At 38.3% G+C, this 23758-nt stretch overlaps 1 protein-coding gene across 3 annotated transcripts in view; it reads left to right on the plus strand.

Annotated features, from left to right (window-relative positions):
• itga3b (integrin, alpha 3b) overlaps positions 1–23758 on the plus strand; it is a 68148-nt gene that overhangs the window by 28234 nt on the left and 16156 nt on the right. For 2 of the 3 annotated variants that reach the window (XM_079845642.1, XM_079845641.1), the window contains exons 2-12: positions 6632–6768; positions 9094–9170; positions 11539–11785; positions 11911–12015; positions 15800–16004; positions 17711–17904; positions 19951–20039; positions 20229–20365; positions 21775–21855; positions 21977–22044; positions 22127–22263. In XM_079845642.1, the coding sequence (XP_079701768.1) occupies positions 6632–6768; positions 9094–9170; positions 11539–11785; positions 11911–12015; positions 15800–16004; positions 17711–17904; positions 19951–20039; positions 20229–20365; positions 21775–21855; positions 21977–22044; positions 22127–22263 (1477 nt within the window). Of the gene's footprint in view, positions 1–6631; positions 6773–9093; positions 9171–11538; positions 11786–11910; positions 12016–15799; positions 16005–17710; positions 17905–19950; positions 20040–20228; positions 20366–21774; positions 21856–21976; positions 22045–22126; positions 22264–23758 lie in introns of those variants that run through there. The other variant, XM_079845643.1, reaches the window with a different exon arrangement.

Raw genomic sequence — 23758 nt, forward strand, 5'->3', positions numbered from 1 at the left:
CAGATAAAGCTGGTAGTGAGTAAGAGCCATGGCCTCTTTCTTTTTCACAAGTAAGATCAGACTAAAAAGTATCTCGAAGAATACCATGGTTGAAAAATCATGACACTTTGGAACCATGAAATATCTTCTTTTGTGTTCATAAGTCATACACATTCTGAATGACATGAGGGTGGGTAAATGAGGGTGGGTACTATCCCTTTAGGATATTCAAAGTGGTTTGCTTTATGCAAATACTTTAATTATTCATTAGAAATCATTTGCAGTGCTTCAGTTATATTAATCCACTGGTCCAACAGAAACAGGAGCTTATCAGGTTGTCCTTTGTATTTTTATTTTGTTTCCTGACTTAAATGCGTATGGTCACAGCAAAGTACGAGCCTACCAGGTGCATCTGAAGGCTGCATTAGTCTTATTCTCATGAGAACAGGGCCACACAAATGACCCAATAGTGTATAAGGCCGCATTTACACTGCAGGTCTTGATGTCCGATTTGTTGACTATATACGATTTTTTTGATGACCAGATTACATCTTCTTTTAAAAGTGACCCATATCCAATATCTGCATTTACACTAGGCAATACAACCAAAGGTAGGTGCACTGACCCGGAAAAGCTTAAGCCGAAAAGGAAGTAAAAACAGCGCAATTTGCAATGGACACAGACAAAATGATAATACAAGCTTTTGCTTTCTGCACCATCTTTAAAGATCAGCAAAACATTGAGTTGAGCCTTCGTCCTCCATTGCGCCATTGAAAAGAGTCATGTGATCATGATTGGTGTCCATCTGAGTTGATGTCATTTGCCACCGTCGCTTTTTCAATGACATAAGACTCGCATTGACGGGATTGTCCGATCTGGCTGCTTACATGGCAGACGGAAATGCACGTGTCCGATTCATATCACATTTATTTCCACAAATGAATGAGGCCTGAAACCTGATTAAAATACCAAAACAAGGAGCCATATTGGGTTATATAAGTCACATGACAAATCAAGGAGCCATTAGGTGTGTTCGACTTACAGCGGCACTCTGCCTCTGACTTTGTGATCATTGTGACTTATATAACTAAATACCAAATCAAGAAGATACATTTTATTCAGGCAGAAATGTTTCTGGACTTTCGTCCCTTGTTGGTTTTCATAGTTATTTAACAATTTTTTTTTTGTACAATTTACAATGTTATTGAGTACCAATAGCTTTATGTGAAAAATGCAGAACCCAGGTTCATTGTAAACATGTTTTTCACTGCAGGAGCAGTGATGTGTGAACTGAATGTGGTGACAGTACAGTGGGTTACAGTGAAGTTATTGAATATTTTTCATAATAAAAAGCCATAAAAATTATGAAAAAGCACATTTCAATCTAAGTGCTGTAGTATGACCAGTAGGAGACCATTTATGTGTAAACTGAATTTGGTGACACTATAGTGTGTAAAATTTAAGTTAATGACTATTTTTGTAATAATGCTTATCGGGTTTTGCTGTCAGTCCCCTTGGACTTGTCTCTCAGTCGCCTGCTCATAGAGATCAATGTTATAAGGCTTGTTTTAAGGAAAAATAGGAAAATAAAGAAAAAATAAATGTATTGATTCGAATTTGTGAATAGCCTGTATTGCCAACTTTACTTGAATTAAGCACTGACTGTATTTAAGTAAAACTAAGTAAACTTTCAAAGTAAAACTCTATGAAGCGCTCCATTGTTAACCTACGGAGCTGTCTGAAACACTGCCAGCAAGACATTAAACAGGAAGTGTTTGTCTGAACTCTGAAATCACAACAGGTTTTGCGAGAGAACACAAATATCTTTGCGAGAGAATGCAAAAGTTTTGCGAGAGAATGCAAAGTTTCTCGGGGGAACTTAAAAGTTTTGTGAGAGAACGCAAAAGTTTTGCAAGAGAACGCAAAGTTTCTCGGGGGAACTCAAAAGTTTTGCAAGAGAACGCAAAGTTTCTCGGGGGAACTTAAAAGTTTTGTGAGAGAACGCAAAAGTTTTGCAAGAGAACGCAAAGTTTCTCGGGGGAACTCAAAAGTTTTGCGAGAGAAGGCAAAGTTTCTCGGGGGAACTCAAAAGTTTTGCAAGAGAACGCAAAGTTTCTCGGGGGAACTTAAAAGTTTTGTGAGAGAACGCAAAAGTTTTGCAAGAGAACGCAAAGTTTCTCGGGGGAACTCAAAAGTTTTGCAAGAGAACGCAAAGTTTCTCGTGGGAACTCAAAAGTTTTGCGAGAGAAGGCAAAGTTTCTCGGGGGAACTCAAAAGTTTTGCGAGAGAAGGCAAAGTTTCTCGGGGGAACTCAAAAGTTTTGCAAGAGAACGCAAAGTTTCTCGGGGGAACTTAAAAGTTTTGTGAGAGAACGCAAAAGTTTTGCAAGAGAACGCAAAGTTTCTCGGGGGAACTCAAAAGTTTTGCAAGAGAACGCAAAGTTTCTCGTGGGAACTCAAAAGTTTTGCGAGAGAAGGCAAAGTTTCTCGGGGGAACTCAAAAGTTTTGCAAGAGAACGCAAAGTTTCTCGGGGGAACTCAAAAGTTTTGCAAGAGAAGGCAAAGTTTCTCGGGGGAACTCAAAAGTTTTGCAAGAGAACGCAAAGTTTCTCGGGGGAACTCAAAAGTTTTGCAAGAGAACGCAAAGTTTCTCGTGGGAACTCAAAAGTTTTGCGAGAGAAGGCAAAGTTTCTCGGGGGAACTCAAAAGTTTTGCAAGAGAACGCAAAGTTTCTCGGGGGAACTCAAAAGTTTTGCGAGAGAAGGCAAAGTTTCTCGGGGGAACTCAAAAGTTTTGCAAGAGAACGCAAAGTTTCTCGGGGGAACTCAAAAGTTTTGCAAGAGAACGCAAAGTTTCTCTGGGAACTCAAAGGTTTTGCAAGAGAACGCAAAGTTTCTCTGGGGCACTCAAACGTTTTGCGAGAGAACGCAATAGCTTTAAAAAATATTTTTTCTCCCATCCCATATTTTTTCCACCACTACGTCCCAGTGATTTTCTGTAAGTGTTCCTCCCTCTCCTCTGCGGTTTGCTCAGTGTAAACACTAATGTAAGCAGCAGGGTATCGGTGCTAGTATGAGACAGGTACTCTAAGTTTGGGCAGGAGAGTCATTCCTGCAAAAACCACTGACAAATATTAGTCATGACTGATTGCAGGTTTGGTTCAGCACCTCACCTGTGAAAAATTCCTGTAATGCTATTTTACTGTGGGGGTCTTGTCTGAACATGAGCAAACTCCACTTATGGTGGCCATAGTAACTATATCAGTGATCTTCCACACTCATGCTTTTCTAAAATAAGGAAGGATAAAAGATAGAAGATACTACACCTCAGTTAGTCTAAGAAAAGCGGACACAGAACAGTTTATCCTTTACTATCAGTGAGGCATGGGCTTGAGTTTTACAACTCTACAAGTCCAAACTGCTCTTGCTAAGATCACTGCGGTGACACCTGGTGATAGAGAGTGTCCTCAGGGCTCAGAAACAGCTCCCTGTCTCTCATGACATCATTCACACGCTCTCAGAGCAGAAGCTGAATTCTTCGCTCCAAGGGCAAATATTTTGTGGTTGGCAGCTCAGAAGGAGAAAGTTAACATAGTAATGTTTGCGCCACCGCTCAAAAAAAGCATGTCTTAAACCAGATGCTAATTTGTGCTGCTCTTGGTAGATTGCGTTGGTCATTATGGATTTTTTTGGGGATTATTTTTAAAAGTAACAAAGCACAAACTTTTGTGATTATTGGATGGGAGGCATACTACAAATAATGTCTAGTTTGTAAGCCCTGTTGAGGGATCAACTAAAACAGCACAGACTGATCTTTGGAGTTAGGAATCAATATTAATATTGATTGTCAATAATAGGCTGTCAACCCAGCCCTACTATTTTTACATCTTACAGTTTTGGAGATACCTAGCTACATAATAAAAACCACCATTCTGTGTAGGCCAAAGCAATGCATGACTCTAAAGACCAGAGTCATCCTAAAGAGCCTTTAGCAAACACTTTTAATACATATTACATTCAGCTTGCTAACATATTTGTGTAATTTGCTTTTTCGATACTTGTATAGGTCCAAAATGGGTACAGTTTTGTTCTACTTTATTGAATTACTTTATACTTAACTCAGTCTCATACAGCATGCAAGGTGAGGAGAGAAAATAAAAGGTCTTCTCTGCACCTTTCATTTCAGGTCTGGGCTTGTTTGCCTTCTCTAATCCTCCTTTTCTCTGTTGATTTTATAGACAATAAACTTCAGGGCCCGTATTCATAAAGAATCTTAATGCAAAGAGTAGCTCCTAGTGACAAAATTCTAAGAAAATTCTTAGAAATGTGGGCGTTTACTCTTAAAATTGACTAAAAAATCCTAGTAAAGAAAAAAGTAATTCAGAAAGCATCCTAACCCTTAAAAGAGGTCTTAAGGTCAAATTTGTTAGGAGCATGGACGAGGACTTTTAAGAGGCTTAAGAGTTTCTTTACCAGCGGAGAAAATGAAGAGGGAGAAGAAATGTGTTACAGACAATGGATGACAGTGACTTAGTAAGACGCTATAGATCGTGCAGGGATCATGTTTGTTGCATTAAACCCAATTTTCAAACCACCAATTAAATAGACATGCCAGCAATCAGTGTAATTGGAAAGAGTGGAACAATGTTTATAAAAGCCAATCAAATACCTTATAGGAAATTAACAGCATGGTAAATACTAAAAAGGATTTATATACATATATATAATGTGTATGAGTGTGTTTGAGTGAGAAAAAACGGTAAAATAGGACAATTTGCGCTTGTAATTTCAAAGTGAAGGCTTAGAATAGACCCTATACTTAAAAGCGCTCCTTTTTCCCCCTTTTTAGACAACCAACCAATCACAGTCTTCAAAAGACTGTGTCATACGTAGCAACGGGGTCAGCCCCGCCTCTTCACTAAGATAAAAGTTTTTGTATTTTCCTTGCTCAGAGTTGCTCTCAGATCGGTCCCAAATAGCTCTTAAGCTAAGACTCCTACGTAAAAGTTTTTAAGCTAAATTAGGAGTTTTCTGAGAGGACTCTTAGAATCTTTATGAATACGGGCCCAGAACTTACTCCCTATAGTCATATTTTAGGTGTATTAGTGGTTTGTCTACTGGGTTTTATCAGTTGTTTCCTCATTGGGATCCAAATCAAGAACTATACAAAATTCTGGTTCAAGTTGTGATGCGATTAACATTAGATACACTAAATTGCCAAAATGACTGGGACACCCCTCCAAATCATTGAATTCAGGTGTTCCAATCACTTCCATGGCCACAGGTGTCTAAAATCAAGCGCCTAGGCAGACAGACGCTTCTACAAACATTTGTGAAAGAACGAGTCGCTCTCAGTAGCTCATTGAATTCAAGCGTGGTAACATGATAGGTTGCCACCTGTGCAATAAGTCCATTCGTGAAAATGTCTCACTACTAAATATTCCACGGTCAACTGTTATTTGTATATAACAAATGTGGAAGCAATTGGGAACAACAGCAACTCAGCCACGAAGTGGTAGGCCACGTAAAATCACAGAGCGGGGTCAGCGCATGCTGAGGCACACAGTGCGCAGAAGTCACCAACTTTCGGCAGAGTCAATAGCTACAGACCTCCAAACTTTGTGTGGCCTTCAGATTAGCTCAAGAACAGTTTGTGGGGAGCTTCATGGAATGGGTTTCCATGGCCGAGCAGCTCATCCAAACCTTACATCACCAAGTGCAATGCAAAGCGTCGGATGCAGTGGGGTAAAGCACGCCGCCACTGGACTCTAGAGCAGTGGAGACGTGTTCTCTGGAGTGACAAATCACGCTTCTCTGTCAGGCAATCCGATGAACGAGCCTGGGTTTGGCGGTTGGTTTTCAGGGGTTGTTCTTGGCCCCTTAGTTCCAGTGAAAGGAACTTTGTGGGAACAATTTGGAGATGGCCCCTTCCTGTTCCAACATGACTGCGCTCCAGTGCACAAAGCAAGGTCCATAAAGACATGGATGAGCGAGTTTGGTGTGGAGGATTTTGACTGGCCTGCACAGAGTCTTGACCTCAAACCGATAGAACACCTTTGGGATGAATTACAGCAGAGACTGCGAGCCAGGCCTTCTCGTCCAACATCAGTGCCTGACCTCACAAATGCGCTTCTAGAAGAATGGTCAAAAATTCCCATAAACACACTCCTAAACCTTGTGGAAAGCATTCCCACAAAAGTTGAAGCTGTTATAGCTGCAAAGGGTGGGCCAACTCCATATTAAACCCTACAGATTAAGAATGGAATGTCATTAAAGTTCATGTGCATGTTAAGGCAGGCGTCCCAAAACTTTTGCCAATATAGTGTATTTTCTTCCATATTGTAATGTACTTCTGAGTGTAACGGATTAATGAAAAGATTAAATGTAGGGCGGGACTTGGATTAGTGCATCGGTTTTAGATTGGATGTTGAGATGTGGGCATGGCACGTTTTCATTAGAAGGTTCTGTTATGACATTTCAATGAAACATTGCGAGGTCAAAAAATATGCACAAATGAATTATTCACAATAAGCTGTGTAATATGCATTTAGATAACTGACTTTAAGCCTATATTATGAACAAAGACATTACAGTCTTTATTAGTTGTATCAATCAATCTAAGTCTTTCATTCAGAGTTTGCTGTTTTTCTGCAGGCTCTTAGTCGGAGCGCCCCAAGAGAAAGCCCAGCCCCAACTCAGCACATTCAACATTAATGAAACTGGAGCTGTGTATTATTGTCCCGTCACGATTAAACAGGATGACTGCCAGAGGATGGACCTCATCAGTGCACGTAGGTATTCATATTACTTATCATAAAACTATGCTTAAAAAAGAAAAAAAAAATTTGTTTAATGTTTAATATATAAAATACACTACCGTTTTAAAGTTTGGAGTCAGTAATATTTTTTTAATGTGTTTTTGAAGTCTTGAAGTAATAGTATAAATGTCTTTAGTGTCAATGTTACTTGATCAATTTAATGTGTCCTTGCTGGATAAAATTAATTTCCTTTAAAAAAAAAATCTTACTGACCCCAAATGTTAATGATAGTGTAGATGGTTTATTTATATCATTTTAGCTTTTGAAGTCAAATATCATTCACAGTGTGACTGTAGCTCAAAGGGCTATGGAAATTTAAGGCATTCTGTTCATAGATTAGATAATGTGTCTCACATCCGCATATCACTCTAAAAATAATAATCTGGAGGGCTCAGACAGCCTGGACTATTTCCCAAAATTCCCTGCTCCCGTTTTAGACACAAGTGAATGTTAAAACAAGCCTCAACACAGCAACAATAAAATTCACCTGTCTGAGTGGTGTCTAACTCCATGTTATTCAAAAGACCTTTGCCTGCAGTTGTAGCCTGCCTTTCTCTCTCCTCTATCGGGTCAACATGATTGGCTCATGTTGCAGGCAGGTATTTAGTTCAGAAATAACATGATACGTTCAGCACATGAAGCACGGGAAGTCTGAGCAACCTGAAAGTTAGCTGTTTGAGCAGAGCTAGTCTGTAATAAAAGTTTAAAAATATGGACTTTTCTTAGCATAGTTCTTGTTAGCTTTTTAGCTTTAGCGCTTTCTGTGTTGGATAAAGTATGCTAAAAAACACCTTACCAACCACACTAGCTAATTTTGCTTCAGAAAATTTACTAAAGCGCACAGCACCTGATATTTTTTGAATTCATGGGTGATATTATGGCTATTTACATGACTAGCATGTTTCTTTTCATCACAAATGTGTCACAGCTTACAAATTCCTAAGTTCCTCAGTGTTCTTGCCCTGAAGCTAGCAGACCGTAACAGTGAGGCATTCCCCTTGTGAAAAAAAAGTGCACTTAATTGTACTGAATGTGCACATGAGTACTTCAAATCTTGCAAGTATACTGTACTTGCAGATAATATAATTCTAATAAAATAAAAGGTAATTTAAGTGTAGTTAAAGAGAGTACATACTCATGACATAAAGGGTTAGTTCACCCAAAAATGAAAATTATGTCATTAATTACTCACCCTCATGTCGTTCCAAACCCGTAAGACCATTCATCTTCAGATATTTTTGATGAAATCTGAGAGCTCTCGAATCCCTCCATAGACAGCAACGCAATGACCACTTTCAAGGCCCAGAAAGGTTGTAAAGATATTGTTAAAACAGTCCATGTGATTACAGTGGTTCAACCTTAATGTTACGAAGCGACGAGAAGTGTGATGCTGACACAGGAGCTGGCCTGCGTTCTGACGTAGAATCCAGAAGCACTGCACTGTGTTAACTATGTCAATAATAAAATTCTTCAATAAAGTTGTTATTTTGTTAGTTTTTTGCGCACAAAAAGTATTCTCATCGCTTCATAACGTTAAGGTAGAACCACTGTAGTCACATGGACTATTTTAACGATGTCTTTACTACCTTTCTGGGACTTAAAAGTGGTCTAATAATGTCAATGTGTTACTTTAAAGTACATTTTAAATCATTATGCTTTAATAATCTTTTGTCATGTTTTAAAGTACACTTAATTTGATGCTAAAGCTCGTGTAAAGTACCTGTTTATAATTTTAACTGTAGTGGTATTTAATATTTATATTTTTAAATGTACTGTAATTCATCTTTATCATTACAAATATATACATGGTTCAATTGAAATGACATTAAAGCATATTTTAGTCTACCATAAATGCTTGTCAATACATTCAGCAGTACACTTTAACCATATTTCAAAGAAAATAGAAGTAAATATGGAATTTCTAATTAAATAGATCAAAAACACTCTTAAGTGTAACTAACTGCATTTAATATACATTTAATCTATAATACATTTTAATATATTTGTAAATAACATGTAATTGAGTGTTCGAAAAACTTAAATTCAGTAAATTCTATAAAGAATATAATTTCTCAAATAAGTACTCTTTTTAGAAGTTTACTAAAGTGTACTTCTTTTCAGAGGTGGCTACATGTAAACACAAATATGATTATTTCTGTTTGAGAATCTCTCTCAAGCCAACAACTGAGCACTGTTCAACGACCTCATCATTCAAATTTTGATATAATGAAATACTCTTTACAGGCAGATTGAGGGAATAAAATAGCTTCTATCTAATGGAGTTTGTTTCTCCTCTAGCGCAGTCAACAGAGATGGTGGAGGGCATGTGGCTGGGAGTGACCGTGGCCAGTCAAAGGAACGGAGGACGTGTACTGGTGAGATGAGATGCATCTTTGGTTCCCTTTTATTTTATAATAAACACTTTGCTTGCGAAGGCAAGACCGTCGCAATTGTAAGTGTCAGACCCCTCCTAATGAGTAGGTCAAATGCACTCAGGCCACCGTTCTTCAGTTTAGTTCAAACCCTGCTTTTACACAGCTGCCTGTCATTTTCAAGTAAGCTTGAAGACCTTGATTAGCTGGTTTAGATGTCTTTAGTTACAGTTGAAAATAATCTTGAAGATGGATCTACGGGAGTAGTGATCATTACAGTAGTGGTGTAAGGGTGGTGCGCCTACAATGGTTCAGGCTGCAGGGTTGCCGAATGAATAAAGAAATATTATCAGCAAGATGATAGAAAACTGTAAATTTCTCGTCTTTTACCACCCACTGCAACTTATATCAACGACGGAAATAAGTACAGTTACAATAGCAAAATATGTGGGATAGCGTTGCTATAATGTGACTATATTGTATTGCAATAGATAGCACTTCAAAGTCAATACCGAACCAAAACTAGTTAGCACAGTATTTGTAATTGAAAAGGGTTTAATGACAATATATGATTAAGGTTACACTTAAAATAGTTACAAAATAGATAAAAACGTATACCATTAATCGTACCCAGCATGAATAGAATGTTGCCTGAGGGATAGAAAGTGAGAGAGAGGGAGAGACAGGCTTTAGAAAAGAGAAGAGAGAAAGAGACAGCGCAAAGAAGCTCCAGCGAAAAGAAGAGCCAGAGAGCAAGCCCCAAGAAGAGAGAGAGCCAGAGAATCAAGAGCCAGAGCAATGGTTACCATCTTCTTTTATCCTTTCCTTGACCATGTGACTGAAACCCAAATGTGAGACATCCAAACTGACCAATCAGAAAATTACATCTTCCCCCACTGTAAAGGTGTGACACACAGTTTGGCCTACAGGCCTTCTGGACTATCCACACCTCTGTGTTTAGGAATTCCAAATGACCCTTGAGGTAAGAAAGATTGGGTTGAACAGTAAAGCAAATGTCTTTGTTCATTTTTAAATATCTTTGATTATTTTCAATCCTACAGTGGAAAAAGAAATTAAAACTTTTATTCAACAAGGATGCATTAAAGGGATAGCTCACCCAAAAATGAAAATTCTGTCATCATTTACTCACCCTAAAGTTGTTCCAAACCTGTATGAGTTTCATTTTTCTGCTGAACACATATTTTGAAGAATATGGGTATGGAAGTCAATGGGGCACGTCAACTGTTTGGTTACTCACATTCTTCGAAATATCTTCTTTTGTGTTCAACAGAAGAAAACAAAAATCATACAGGTTTGGAACAACTTTAGGGTGAGTAAATAGTTGCCAAAAAAGTTGTGAATTTAACGTATGCGCAAAATTGGAATATCGCATAAAACAATTGCGAATAAAGCAGTGCTTCCCTCCAGGTGAGTCGAAGAGAACAAAACTACCACTTTCTGGTAAACTTCTGCTAAATATCACTAAGAAAAAGGGAAGTTGCTGCAGTAGGAGAAGCCAGTCTGTATATAATAATTTTGTATATAATAAATTACTCAGATCGCGCAGATAAAACACAATAAAGTTATCTTGCTTTCAGAAGTGGTTAGTCCAGTTATGCCATCACATCGCAAAGTCACATAAATTTTTTGATATGCATTGAGGAATTTATTCAATAAATGTGTTTCCATCGTAGTTTATGCTCATGCTTTCTTATCGGATAAAAAGTTTATCTGACTCAATTGAGCGCATACATTTTTAGAATGTATGCGCATAAAAAAAGGTGGATGGAAACATAGCTAGTGATGAACGCACAAAGTAACGTCATAAGATCATTTTCAACACACTCAGATGTATCTAATATGATAAACAGAGCTGTGTTACCTCATACTCATGACCGGAAATGGCGCCGGCGACTGTGACATAATAAAAGTCAAACTTGGCGTCATCAAACTACGCCTTTGTTTTGAATTGGTGACCTTGGCTTATCCACCTGGCGCGCTATTGCTGGGTTTAACACAATGACGGAGAAGCGATGGATTGGTGGTCTGATTGGTTGAAGGACTATCCAATTGCGTACAGAGTCATTTGAACTATGCCCGTTGATCACGTCTCTTGTGCACTAGAAAATACAGAGCAGACTCTCCAGACTAATGTTCAATCTTACTGTAAAAGATTGAGCTTGGTCTGGTGATAGCCAGACAAGTTTTTTTCTGGATTTTTGATCAAATAAATACAGCCTTGGTGAGCAGAAGAGACTTTTTTTTTATTATTACAAACATTTGAATGATAGCACATGCAATTGTGGTTTAAATAAATAAAGCAGATATTAATCAGAATTCTTTATGTTCATCTCTTCTTTCATGTTGGCAGGCATGTGGCCATCGCTATGTAAAAAAACTGCTGGGCGCAGAAGAACAGCAGCGTATGGTGGGCAAATGTTACGTGCGGGGCAACGACTTGACCTACGACCCTACTGATTCCTGGCAGTCTGACACTTACGAGCTGTGCGACTTCAACTATGACCAGAACTTGGAGGGCATGTGTAACATGGGCATCTCAGGGGGCATGACGGAGAATGATGTGTTCTTTGGGACCCCTGGCAGCTTTGTGTGGCAGGGTGAGTAACAGAAGTAGCATGGAAAAATCAATAAAGGGTTCATGGCTTCTTTAGTGTGTGTCAGCTCTCTATTATCACATAAAAGTGGGTGATATGGTTAATAAAAGGGATTCTTCTGTTTATAGGGACTGTTCATATGAAAAGCAGAGACCCCAACTCAGATTTTGCCGGAGATACCAATGAAAGAAGCTTCGGTATGCTAGGCGAGGACAGGCTCAACATCTACATTGGTATGTACTGTGATTTTTGGTTTTGAATCACATCTTGACTATGTTGGGAAATAACTAACTAAAAGTAACAGAACTACTAACATTTTTCAGTAGTATGCCAGTAGCTCAGTTGTTTTCTAAATAGAGAAACAACTTACTTTTTCCACTGAGTAAAATTGTTAGACAAAACCCTATAAAATATGAAAAATTGGGAAGCCTGATTAATTTTAGTGAATCGTTTTGTTCAGACTATTAGTTAAAAGTGTTAAAAGTGCCCCATTATGCTTTTTCGGATATTACCTTTCGTGAAATGATCAAAGTGCACAACAAATAAAGTTATTGGACCCTGTCATACACCCGGCGCAATGCGGCGCCAGGCGCGACGCAAGTGTTTTTTGGTAGTTTCATCCCGACGCAGTTATCATTTTCACGTCCAGCGCCACGTTGTTTAAATAGCAAATGCACTCGCACCCATCTATTCGCCCATGGGCGTGCTGGTCTGAAAACGAGGTGTATTGTTGACATGTTGTTATTTTGAGGAACTGAAAACGATTGCGCCATTGACCAACTGAAACCTGGTCTAAAGTTAATAGCGCAGTATTTTTTGTGTTATTTAAAGGGCGCATTAGTAATATGCGCCTATAGGCGGGTGCACAACGCACGTACACTCTGCTTATTACACACACAGGGACGCGCAGCAGCACACAAACATTTTTAAATATTAAAAATAAAAGATTCCTCTCTGGAGAAGTCTTTCCACTTGCAAATCCCGCCATGTAAATAGCGAATCCGCCATGGTGCAAGCGCAACTGGTTTTTAAAGGGAATAGGACATGAGACTCTGATTGGTTTATTTCACGCTATGCCCAAAACACACCCATGACTCATTAAGAGACTAGATACAACCGTTTTGGACCATGCCGCGGGCGCGCAGACCATTTTTTTTTTTTCGCCGTTAAACTGCCAAAAGTGGATTCGACACGCCCCAAGTGTACCTGCGCTATGCGCTTCAGACCATGCACTCAGATTGTTAAAATAGGGCTCATTGTCTCCTAAAAGAAAGAATCGATTCTGAACTGCCAAAATGAGTCGTCAGCAAGTCCAGTCTGACTTCCTGTTACATTTCTATGTAACAATGTAACAAATTTGCATAATGCCAGCCTATGGGCTTCATTGGCTGCCCGTGAACAACGTCTACTTTGACCCGCCCTCAAACACTGTAGTTGTGACTGAGATTGGAAGAGTTTGTTTTGCGTTGTCGACATATCAAGAAGACCCTGTTTTCAGTAACGCGAATCCACTTTGCATGCACTTCAAAAGGACTTGCACTGGAATTGATACAGTAAAACCAACGCTATCGTTACTGTTCGTATCACTGTGTATGAAGTACTGAGGAAGCCTCTGGAGCTGAAATTCAGATATGGCAATAGTCACTTGGTTTCTGACACACGCTGTAAGCAGAAGACCAATCACAATAGACTTGACCGTCTGACCAATCAAAGGAGGGCTTTTGAATCTTCAAATGAACAGTATTCAGACTCTTTGAGAAATGAGGTGATACTGCATGATTATTATGAGAAAATTTTAGTTTTTTGCTCCTGGATGCATGTAAATGTATTGTAGGAGACCTCCAAAACAAAATAGGAACCTTTAAAATGGCATAATAGGGGCACTTTAAATGAAATCCTTAAAAAATGGTTCACTGATTCATTGTCTTTTTTCTATATAGCAAAGAGTATTATAGAATAATCTTACAATACTTGTATCAGTAATTTGTATGCATTAATTACAGTGTTTTTATATGTACTGATAGTGTTAATTGATCAATAATCGTAGAATAATTTTAATTCAATAATTATATCCCTGGTTTCACAGACAAGATTTAAAGGGTAACTTCAGTGATTTTGCATTAAGCTTTGTATCAGTAGAAACCCGGTAGTATATTTGAATTATGGTACTTTACCCCCTCATGTCCCCCTGAGACGAGAGAACTATGCATTTTATTTCTGGAAAAAATATCGTCATTTTGCGTCACCTGAGGATTTTTGGCTAGAGCCTAGAGACTACAGGAGCTAGTTCCGCATGTTTTCAACCCACCCACAGGGGAGGGATCTCACTCACAGAATGTAAATGCGCACGGCCGCTCGGCTCTGGCATTCATAACGGAGCGGTGCGGAGCAAAGTGAGTGTTTCAACTTTTCAATGAATTCCAATGAAAGTTTAGCTTCCATATGCGATCTGATAACGTGCCAGACTGGACACGCGCCGAGAATGACAGCCGCGCTTACCTCAGCTCTAATCAGCTCTGACTCCTGCTGCGTCTGTGACGTGACTTTCGTTCGGCTCAATCACACTTTATGAAAAGACACATTCAGTTTTTAATTGTATTGTCTATTCTCTAACTGAACGAAGTTATTTTATTAACGTTACTATGAATATCTAAATGACGTTGGGGTGGTGCCGCGGTGGGCAAGTGATAACCAATATAGCCTTTGGGAGTGGCCTCGTAGGGCAGCGAAGCAAGTGCATTCTGGGAGTTGTTGTCTTTCATCCACAAAAGACAAAAATACATTTTCTGTCTTTTCTCAAGGCACCAAATTCAAAAATAATGTAACATTTCTACTACATAAATGACACAGTTTAAATACACATTCATCTTCCCAGCGCTGAAGTACCCCTTTAAGATAGTTCCAGACTAAAATTGCATGTTTTAGCTGTTATAACTGAAAACAATCTTAAAATATGTCAGTGCCATTGTTTTGTCCCAAGATGCACACCAGTAATGTTTTTTTCTAAAGAACGTTTATAAAAGCTACTTAAATGCCCTAAATGAACTAAGGCCTAATCCAGGCTTAATCTAAGCCCTATCTGTGAAACTGGCCAGTGTTTTAGTATTTATTGTTAATTGATCAACAATCATCTAATAAATTAGTAATTTCATTTGTACATAATTTGTATATATTTTTGTTAGTATTTAGTGTTTAGTGTTAGTAGCCTTATCACCCTGTAGCCCAAGACTGGTTTCCCACTAAAGCTAAACAGGGCCGAGCCTGGTCAGTACCTGGAGGGGAGACCTCCTGGGAAACTAGGTAGCTGCTGGAAGACAGAGGTGTTAGTGAGGCCAGCAGGGGGTGCTCACCCTGTGGTCTGTGTGGGTCCTAACACCCAAGTATAGTGATGGGGACACTATACTGTAACAAGCACCGTCCTTCAGATGAGACGTCAAACCAAGGTCCTGACTCTCTGTGGTCATTAAAAATCCCATGATGTACTTCGATAAAGAGTAGGGGTGTAACCCTGGCATCCTGGCCAAATTTGCCCATTGCCTCTGTCCATCATGGCCTCCTGATAATCCCCAAATACTGATTGGCTCCATCACTCTGTCTCCTCTCCACCAATAAGCTGGTGTGTGGTGAGCATTCTGGCGCGATATGGCTGCCGTCGCATCATCCAGGTGGTGGTTTGAGGAGATTCCCCAATTCCATGTAAAGAGCTTTGAGTACCTAGAAAAGCACTATATAAATGTAACAAATTATTATTACTATTTTAATATTGTTTTTATATATTAATTATGCTGTCTTTGTGTTTAAATATGTATTTATTTAAATGCTGTCAAATGGTGTCCCTCAAAATTTTGTCAGATAAATACTGCAGTGTTTGCACTGAATAAATTAAATATTAAAATAAAATAAAATAAATATAGCAACTTTTTCCTTCTTTCTCAAAAGAATCTCTTGACGGTAAATTAACTTTATGGTAGCATGACAAGCACACAGAAGTTTAAGAACACTCATCTCTTTCTTCAGGTTACTCTGTGCTGGAGGACATAAAGTTACTGGATCGCTCTGAGTACACTGTGGTGATGGGGGCTCCCAGAGACAATTTCAAGGGTTCAGTGATCCTGGCAGAAAAACAAGATTTAGTTCTCAACCCACTGATGACGATCCCTGGGGAACAAATTGGGTCGTACTTTGGCAGCTGCTTGGCAGTAACGGACCTCAACAATGACGAGTAGGTCACTGTGCAACTAAATCACTGTATTGTTTTTTTCTGCAAATGGCTAATCTGTTAAAAGTGTTGTATTAATTATAATATCTTAGTATTTGATGTTTATTTGATTTTATATCACATCAATCAAGTATACACTATATTGCCAAAAGTTTTGGGGCGCCTGCCTTTACATGCACATGAACTTTAATGATATCCCATTCTTAATTCTTGGGGTTTAATATGGAGTTGGCCCACGCTTTGCAGCTACAACTGCTTCAACTCTTCTGGGAATGCTTTCCACAAGGTTTAGGAGTGTGTTTATGGGAAATTTAGAAGCGCATTTGTGAGGTCAGGCACTGGCTCACAGTCTCCGCTCTAATTCATCCCAAAGGTGTTCTATCGGGTTGAGGTCAAGACTCTGTGCAGGCCAGTCAAGTTCCTCCACTTCAAACTTACTCATCCATGTCTCTATGTCCATGTCTTTGGGCCATACCAAAACTGTTCCCACAAAGTTGGGAGCATGAAATTGTCCAAAATGTCTTGGTATTAGCTGAAGCATTAAGAGTTCCTTTCACTGGAACTAAGGGGTCAATCCCAACCCATGAAAAACAACCCCACACCTTAATCCCCCCTCCACCAAACTTTACACTTGGCACAATGCAGTCAGGCAAGTACCGTTCTCCTGGCAACTGCCAAACCCAGACTCGTCCATCGGATTGTCAGACAGAGAAGCATGATTCGTCACTCCAGAGAACACGTCTCCACTGCTCTAGAGTCCAGTGGCGGCGTGCTTTACCCCACTGCATCCGACGCTTTGCATTGCTCTCTGTGATGTAAGGCTTGGATGCAGCTGCTCGGCCATGGAAATCCAATCCATGAGGCTCTCTACGCACAGTTCTTGAGCTAATCTGAAGGCCACAAAAAGGTCTGTAGCTATTGACTCTTCTGTGCACTGTGCGCCTCAGCATGTGCTGACCCTGCAATGTAATTTTACATGGCCTACCACTTCGTGGCTGAGTTGCTGTTGTTCCCAATTGCTTCCACTTTGTTATAATAGCACTAACAGTTGACTGTGGAATATTTAGTAGTGAGGAAATTTCACGAATGGACTTATTGCACAGGTGGCAACCTATCCCGGTACCACGCTTGAATTCACTGAGCTCCTGAGAGTGACCCATTCTTTCACAAATGTTCGTAGAAGCGTCTGCCTGCCTAGGCGCTTGATTTTAGACACCTGTGGCCATAGAAGTGATTGGAACACCTGAATTCAATGATTTGGAGAGGTGTCCCAATACTTTTGGCAATATAGTGTACATTTTCAAAGAACACATCTGAATTTTAGTTTTGTCTGTACATAGAATTAATTCAATGGGATCCAATTCATCAAAAAAGCGCTAGTCATATCATATTAGTCACTCAGTTTTGTACTGTTGGGGAAATTTTCCAATATCACTGTTTGCATATCCAGTAATCCGTTATCATCACAGAGACTGATCTGTGCGACGCTTCACTGAGTTTAAAAGTGAATTGAAAGGAAGTAGACCAAAGCATGTCTAACTTTCCCCATGTGCCCTTGCAAAGATCCTGTTGAGCTTTATACTTAAGCATGTCAACAGATACACGGCTGAATGCATTTATATGGCAGCTTTCTCATTCTTTACTAAAGCTTCTGTGAAAATAAACATTAGTCATTTAGACGTCATATGTGTGTTTGCATGCTGTTGTAGCTGGAATGACCTGATCGTTGGAGCGCCGTTCTACTTTGACCGCTACAAGGAGGAGGGAGGGGCTGTTTACATCTTCATGAACGAGAACGGTTCCTTCCGGGAAAAAGCCAGCGTGGTTCTGAAGGGTAAAAAAGGTTCAGGGTTTGGATTTGCTGTTGCTGCGGTGGGGGACGTCAATCAGGACGGATTTCAAGGTAGTACCTGCATGCCGCACACCTAATATGAATTAAAAACAACATTTTAAAAATGTATGCTATCATTTTTAAAATCAGTGTTCTATGAGCATGTTCAAAAGTACTCTAGTGTTCAAAAGGTTGGAGTTTTGAAAAAAAATATTTAATACTTTTATTCACTAAGGATGCATCAAGGTGACAGTAAAGACATTTATAATGTTAAAAATTTCCAATAAATGCAGTTCTTTTTAAAGGGGTGATGAATTGAGAAATCAACTTTCCGTTGAGCCTTTGATATATAAAAGGGCATCATGATATAAGAATATCCTGTAAGTTTCGGAGCTTAAAACGTCCTTGTTAGTCAAAGAAGAACTTTTATTGACACCAGACCCAGAAAATGCTCGATCTCAGAATATGTCGACCATTGACGTAATATAATGCAGAAGTGCCACCTCAAGCCCGGCCACCGACTCGTGAAGCTATACGGATCTCGCTACCGAGCAATACACATGCCGGTTCCAGCTCACGGCCTACCGACAGGCTATCTTAAATAGTGAAATAACTTTCCTTTCTTGCGCGCGTGTGTGTGTGTATAGTTTGCTGTTATATTCACTGATCGGGCCGGCCAAGTAATAAAAATATAACATTCCAATCAATCGTGGGTGGATGAGAAATGAATCATTGTTTGTTTGATAAAGATATTTAGCGAGTCCTGTGAGAGTTTCCCCAGACGCTTTCAAAACAATTCCCACATGGACTGAGGGGAGCTGAAGCTCATTAAATATGCAAATCTCGTTTACTTCCAAGGCCATGTCCACACGAAGCCAGAACTTTCCCTATCCAATCTTTTTTTTTTTTCCTCGTTTCAAGAAATACGTACACACGAGAGCATGAAAACGGCTCAAAACGATGTAGTATACATGCCAGGCCAGTATGTGGCGCTGTAATTCTGCCACAGAAATACACTAAAACGGAGAAGAAGAGTTGTGGCTAGAAGGGGTACGGCAACAGTCGGTAAAATCTCACAATAAAATAACAATAAATAAATTTGCTACTTACCAGATGTGTTTTATTAACGCATACACCTACCCCAACCCTAAACATACCCTTACAATAATGCAAATACAGTTATTAAACAACGCAGTATTGATGTGCGCATGCCCAGTGCCCATAGTTGTATTCCTTCGCACAGTTGTCTTCCCCGCACAGGACGTGGTGTGATGACATCACCGTTTCACAAAATATACGGATTGGCTGTATACACGAAACCGCAAGGGTGTCGTTTTCAGATTTATCCACTTTAGGACCCGGTTTCAAAAAATAGCGGTTTCAGTCTCCCAAAACGCTGGATCCATGTGGACGAAACGCCAATACGATAAAAAATGTATACGTATACAGTGAAACGCGTCTCCGTGTGGACGGGCCCCAAGTCTTCAGTGCGGCACGCCCATCAAAACAGATCGTTTTTCAGAGAGCCTCAAAACCAAGGCAGAAAGTAGCCTATTACTTATTCATTATGATGTTTTTGAATGTAAAAACCATGCAAACGTCATAAGTTGACCTCAGAAAACAGTATAAAAAAATGACCCCTTTAACTTTATTCATCAAAAAATCATGAAAATCATGTATCACAGTTTCACCAAAATATGAAGCAGCACAACATTGATAATAATAAATGTTTTTTGAGCAGCAAATCAGCATATTAGAATGATTTCTGAAGGATCATGTGACACTGAAGACTGGAGTAATGATGCTGAAGATTCAGCTTTGATCACAGGAATAAATTACGTTTTAAAATATATTCAAATAGAAAACAGCTATTTTAAATCATATTGATATGTCACAATATTTCTGTTTTTCTGTTTTTATTTTTGGTCAAATAAATGCTGTCTTGAAGAGCATATGAGATTTATTTCAAAAGCATTTTTAAAAATCTTACCTACAAAATGGTACTTGTACATGCAGAAGTGTCTTTTTTCATGTGATTGGTTTCATAATGCTGCCATCTGGAGGCCATGAAGAGTTCACCGCGTGTTCTGGGGTTTGTGTCTTGTTTTGTTCGTTCAGATTTTGCTGTTGGTGCTCCGTTCCAAGACTCTGGGAAAGTCTTTATATGGATGGGAAGTAAAAATGGAATAAACAAGGAACACAGCCAGGTAACGCAAAACATCATGGGATTTGTATGGAACAGATTTATTTCAGACTTTTCTAGTTACATACTGTTTCATATCATTACGTGATCATAGACCATAGATCAACAGTTGATCATATCTGACATATCTGGACCTTGTATTAGAGACTGTGAGAATAAGAACAGATGATTTACTGTGTGCTCTTTCTCTTAGGTGATAGAGGGGAAATCATTAGGTCCCAGTGGCTTTCAGACATTTGGCTACTCTCTCAATGGAGGAATGGATATGGATGGAAATGATTATCCTGACATTCTGGTGGGCTCCATGGACGACCGCATCGCTCTCTTGAGGTTCAGTCTTTCAATAGTGTTTAGTATATATAGATGTTGATATTATTCAGAGGGATTTTGATCTCTTTTTCCAAATGTTTTTTTTTTTCTTTTTTTACATTTCTGATCAAAAGTTTGAACACACTTGCATGTGTTTCTCATGATCTTAAAAAAAACTTTTTAGTCCTAGCTCTGTAAACAAATTGTGCATACCAAAGGATTGATTGGTTGTTTTAGTATATAATATTTTTATGTAAATTTTTGTATTGTATTTAAATAAATACATGTATTATTATTATTATTATTATTATTATTATTATTATTATTATTATTATTATTATTAATAGTAAATTACATTTACAAAACAATATACAGTACATTTATTTTACTTATGTACAGTGTCAAAAGTTTTTAATGCGTCACCAAGGCTGCATTTATTTATTAAAAAATACAGTAATGTTGTGAAATATTATTACTTTTGAAAATTCTGTTTTCTAGTTGAAAATATTTTAAAAATGTAATTTATTTCTGTGATCAAAGCTGAATTTTCAGCATCAATACTCCAGTCTTCAGTGTCACATGATCCTTCAGAAATCATTCTAATATGCTGATTTGCTGCTCAAGAAACATTTCTTATTATTATTATCAATATTGAAAATGTTTTTGCTGTTTATCATTTTTGTGGGAACCGTGATACCATTAAAACATTTGTGGTAAGATCAAGGAGAAGAGAGAGAAATTAATACTTTTATTCATCAAAACTGATCAAACGTAACAGTGAAGACATTTATAATGTTACAAAAAATTATATTTAATAAATAATTTAATAAATGCAAATAAATGCTCTTCATTTAACTTTCCATTCAGAGTCCTGAGAAAGATCCTCATTTCAACAAAAATTTTAAACAGCACAACTGTTTTCAACATTGATAATAATAATAATAATAATAATAATAATAATAATAATAATAATAAGAAGAAGAAGAAGAAATGTTTCTTGAGCAGCACATTAGAATGATTTCTGAAGGATCATGTGACACTGAAGACTGGAGTAATGATGCTGAAAATTCAGCTTTGATCACAGTAATAAGTTACATTTTAAACAATATTTTAGTGTATTGTTGATTAAATAAATGCAGCTTTGGTGAGCATAAAAGACTGCTTTCAAAAACATAAACAAATTGTAATGTTTCCAAACTTTTGTAAGGTACTGTACATGCATGCATACATACATACATACATACATACATACATACATACATACATACATACAAAAATAACAAATAGTAAGCAGCCAACAAGCATCCAGATGAATACCAGATGCCAAATGGATATGTGGTCCCTGCATGCTTGGAGGGCCCCCTACTGGACACAAGCATTTAACTAAATCAGTCCGTCCTGTAAGATAACCTCAAAATATGTGGTTTCAGGTCGCGTCCGGTCATCCACCTCTCCAAAAACTTTACAGTGGAGCCTAAGATTGTGATTCCAAGCCAGTGTGTTACTTCCTGGTAAGAAGACAAATATTTCAGGCACATGCATTTGATTTTTCAGTGTGCATTAGCTGTAAAATGATTATATTATACTTGTCCTGTTGTTCCATTTAAAATAATTATAATGTTATTTTTATAGCATAAAGGTGAAGGTGTGTTTCAGTTACACACTCAGCAATGGAAAAAAAGCCTTCAATAGGGACATCAGTAAGTGGGAACCCTGATTCAGGAGTGTTTCATCTGTGTTTTAATGGATTAACCATGTGCTGTTTGTTTCTCCCCGCTTCAGCTGTGAAGTACACAGTTGATGCTGACCATAATCGCCGTGGCGCCCGAGTCCGTTTCCTTGACAACAAGCAAAGCACATTTACAGGCCTTCTTTCTTTCTCTGCTCCCGCATGTAAAGAGCTGGACCTTAGTGTTAATGTGAGAGACCACCTGCTCAGACCACACACACACACACATATGTATATATATATATATATATATATATATATATATATATATATATATATATATATATATATATATATATATATATATATATATATATATATATATATATATATATATATATATTATATATATATATATATATATATATATATATATATATATATATATTCACACAGATAAAAATCCTGCATTTAGATGGCCGCAGGAGGGTATTTAATGTCTGATGATAATAATAATAATAATAATAATAATAATAGCAATAATTTATATTAATGATAAATGTATAATTTATTCTATTAATCATATATTATATTTTATGTAATTTATATTAATTCATAAAGAAATAAATTAATGTATTATTATGATTAATTATAATTGTGTTTAATATATAATTATGTATTTATTATATGTGTTTATTTTTAATAATTTTATAATATATTTTGTATAATTTATATTTATGAATAAAAGCAGCCAATATGTGTGTGTATGTATGTGTGTGTGTATGTATATATATATATATATATATATATATATATATGTATATATATATATATATATATATATATATATATATATATATATATATTTCACCAATCAGGCATAACATTATGACCACCTTCCTAATATTGCTGGTCCCCCTTTTCCTGCCAAAACAGCCTGACCTGTCTAGGCATGGACTCCACTAGACCCCTGAAGGTGTGCTGTGGTATCTGGCATCAAGAAGTTGGCAGCAGATCCTTTAAGTCCTGTAAGCTGTGAGGTGGGACCTCCATGGATCGGACTTGTTTGTTCAGCACATCCCACAGATGCTCGATTGGATTGAGATCTGGGGAATTTGGAGGGGAAGTCAACACTTCAAACTCGTTGTGCTCCTCAAACCATTCCTGAATCATTTTTGCTTTGTGGCAGGGCACAATATATATTTCCAGAGAATACCGTTTCCGTGAAAGGGTGTACATGGTCTGCAACAATGCTTAGGTAGGTGGTACCTGTCAAAGTAACATCCACATGGATTGCAGGACCCAAGGTTTCCCAGCAGAACATTGCCCAAAGCATCACACTGCCTCCGCCGGCTAGCCTTCTTCCCATAGTGCACCTGGTGCCATGTGTTCCCCAGGTAAGCAACACACGCACTCGGCCATCCACGTGACATAAAAGAAAACGTGATTCATCAGACCAGGCCACCTTCTTCCATTGCTCCATGGTCCAGTTCTGATGCTCACGTGCCACTGTTGGCGTTTTCGGCAGGGGACAGGGGTCAGCATGGGCTCCCTGACTGGTCTGCGGCTATGCAGCCCCATGCGCAACAAACTGCATTGCACTGTGTATTCTGACACCTTTCTATCAGAACCAGCATTAACTTCTTGAGCAATTTGAGCTCCAGTAGCTCGTCTGTTTGATCGGACCACATGGGCCAGCCTTCGCTCCCCACGTGCATCAATGAGCCTTGGCCGCCCATGACCCT

This window comes from Gobio gobio (genome assembly GCF_949357685.1).
Source record: "Gobio gobio genome assembly, chromosome: 20".
Taxonomy (NCBI): Eukaryota; Metazoa; Chordata; class Actinopteri; order Cypriniformes; family Gobionidae; genus Gobio; species Gobio gobio.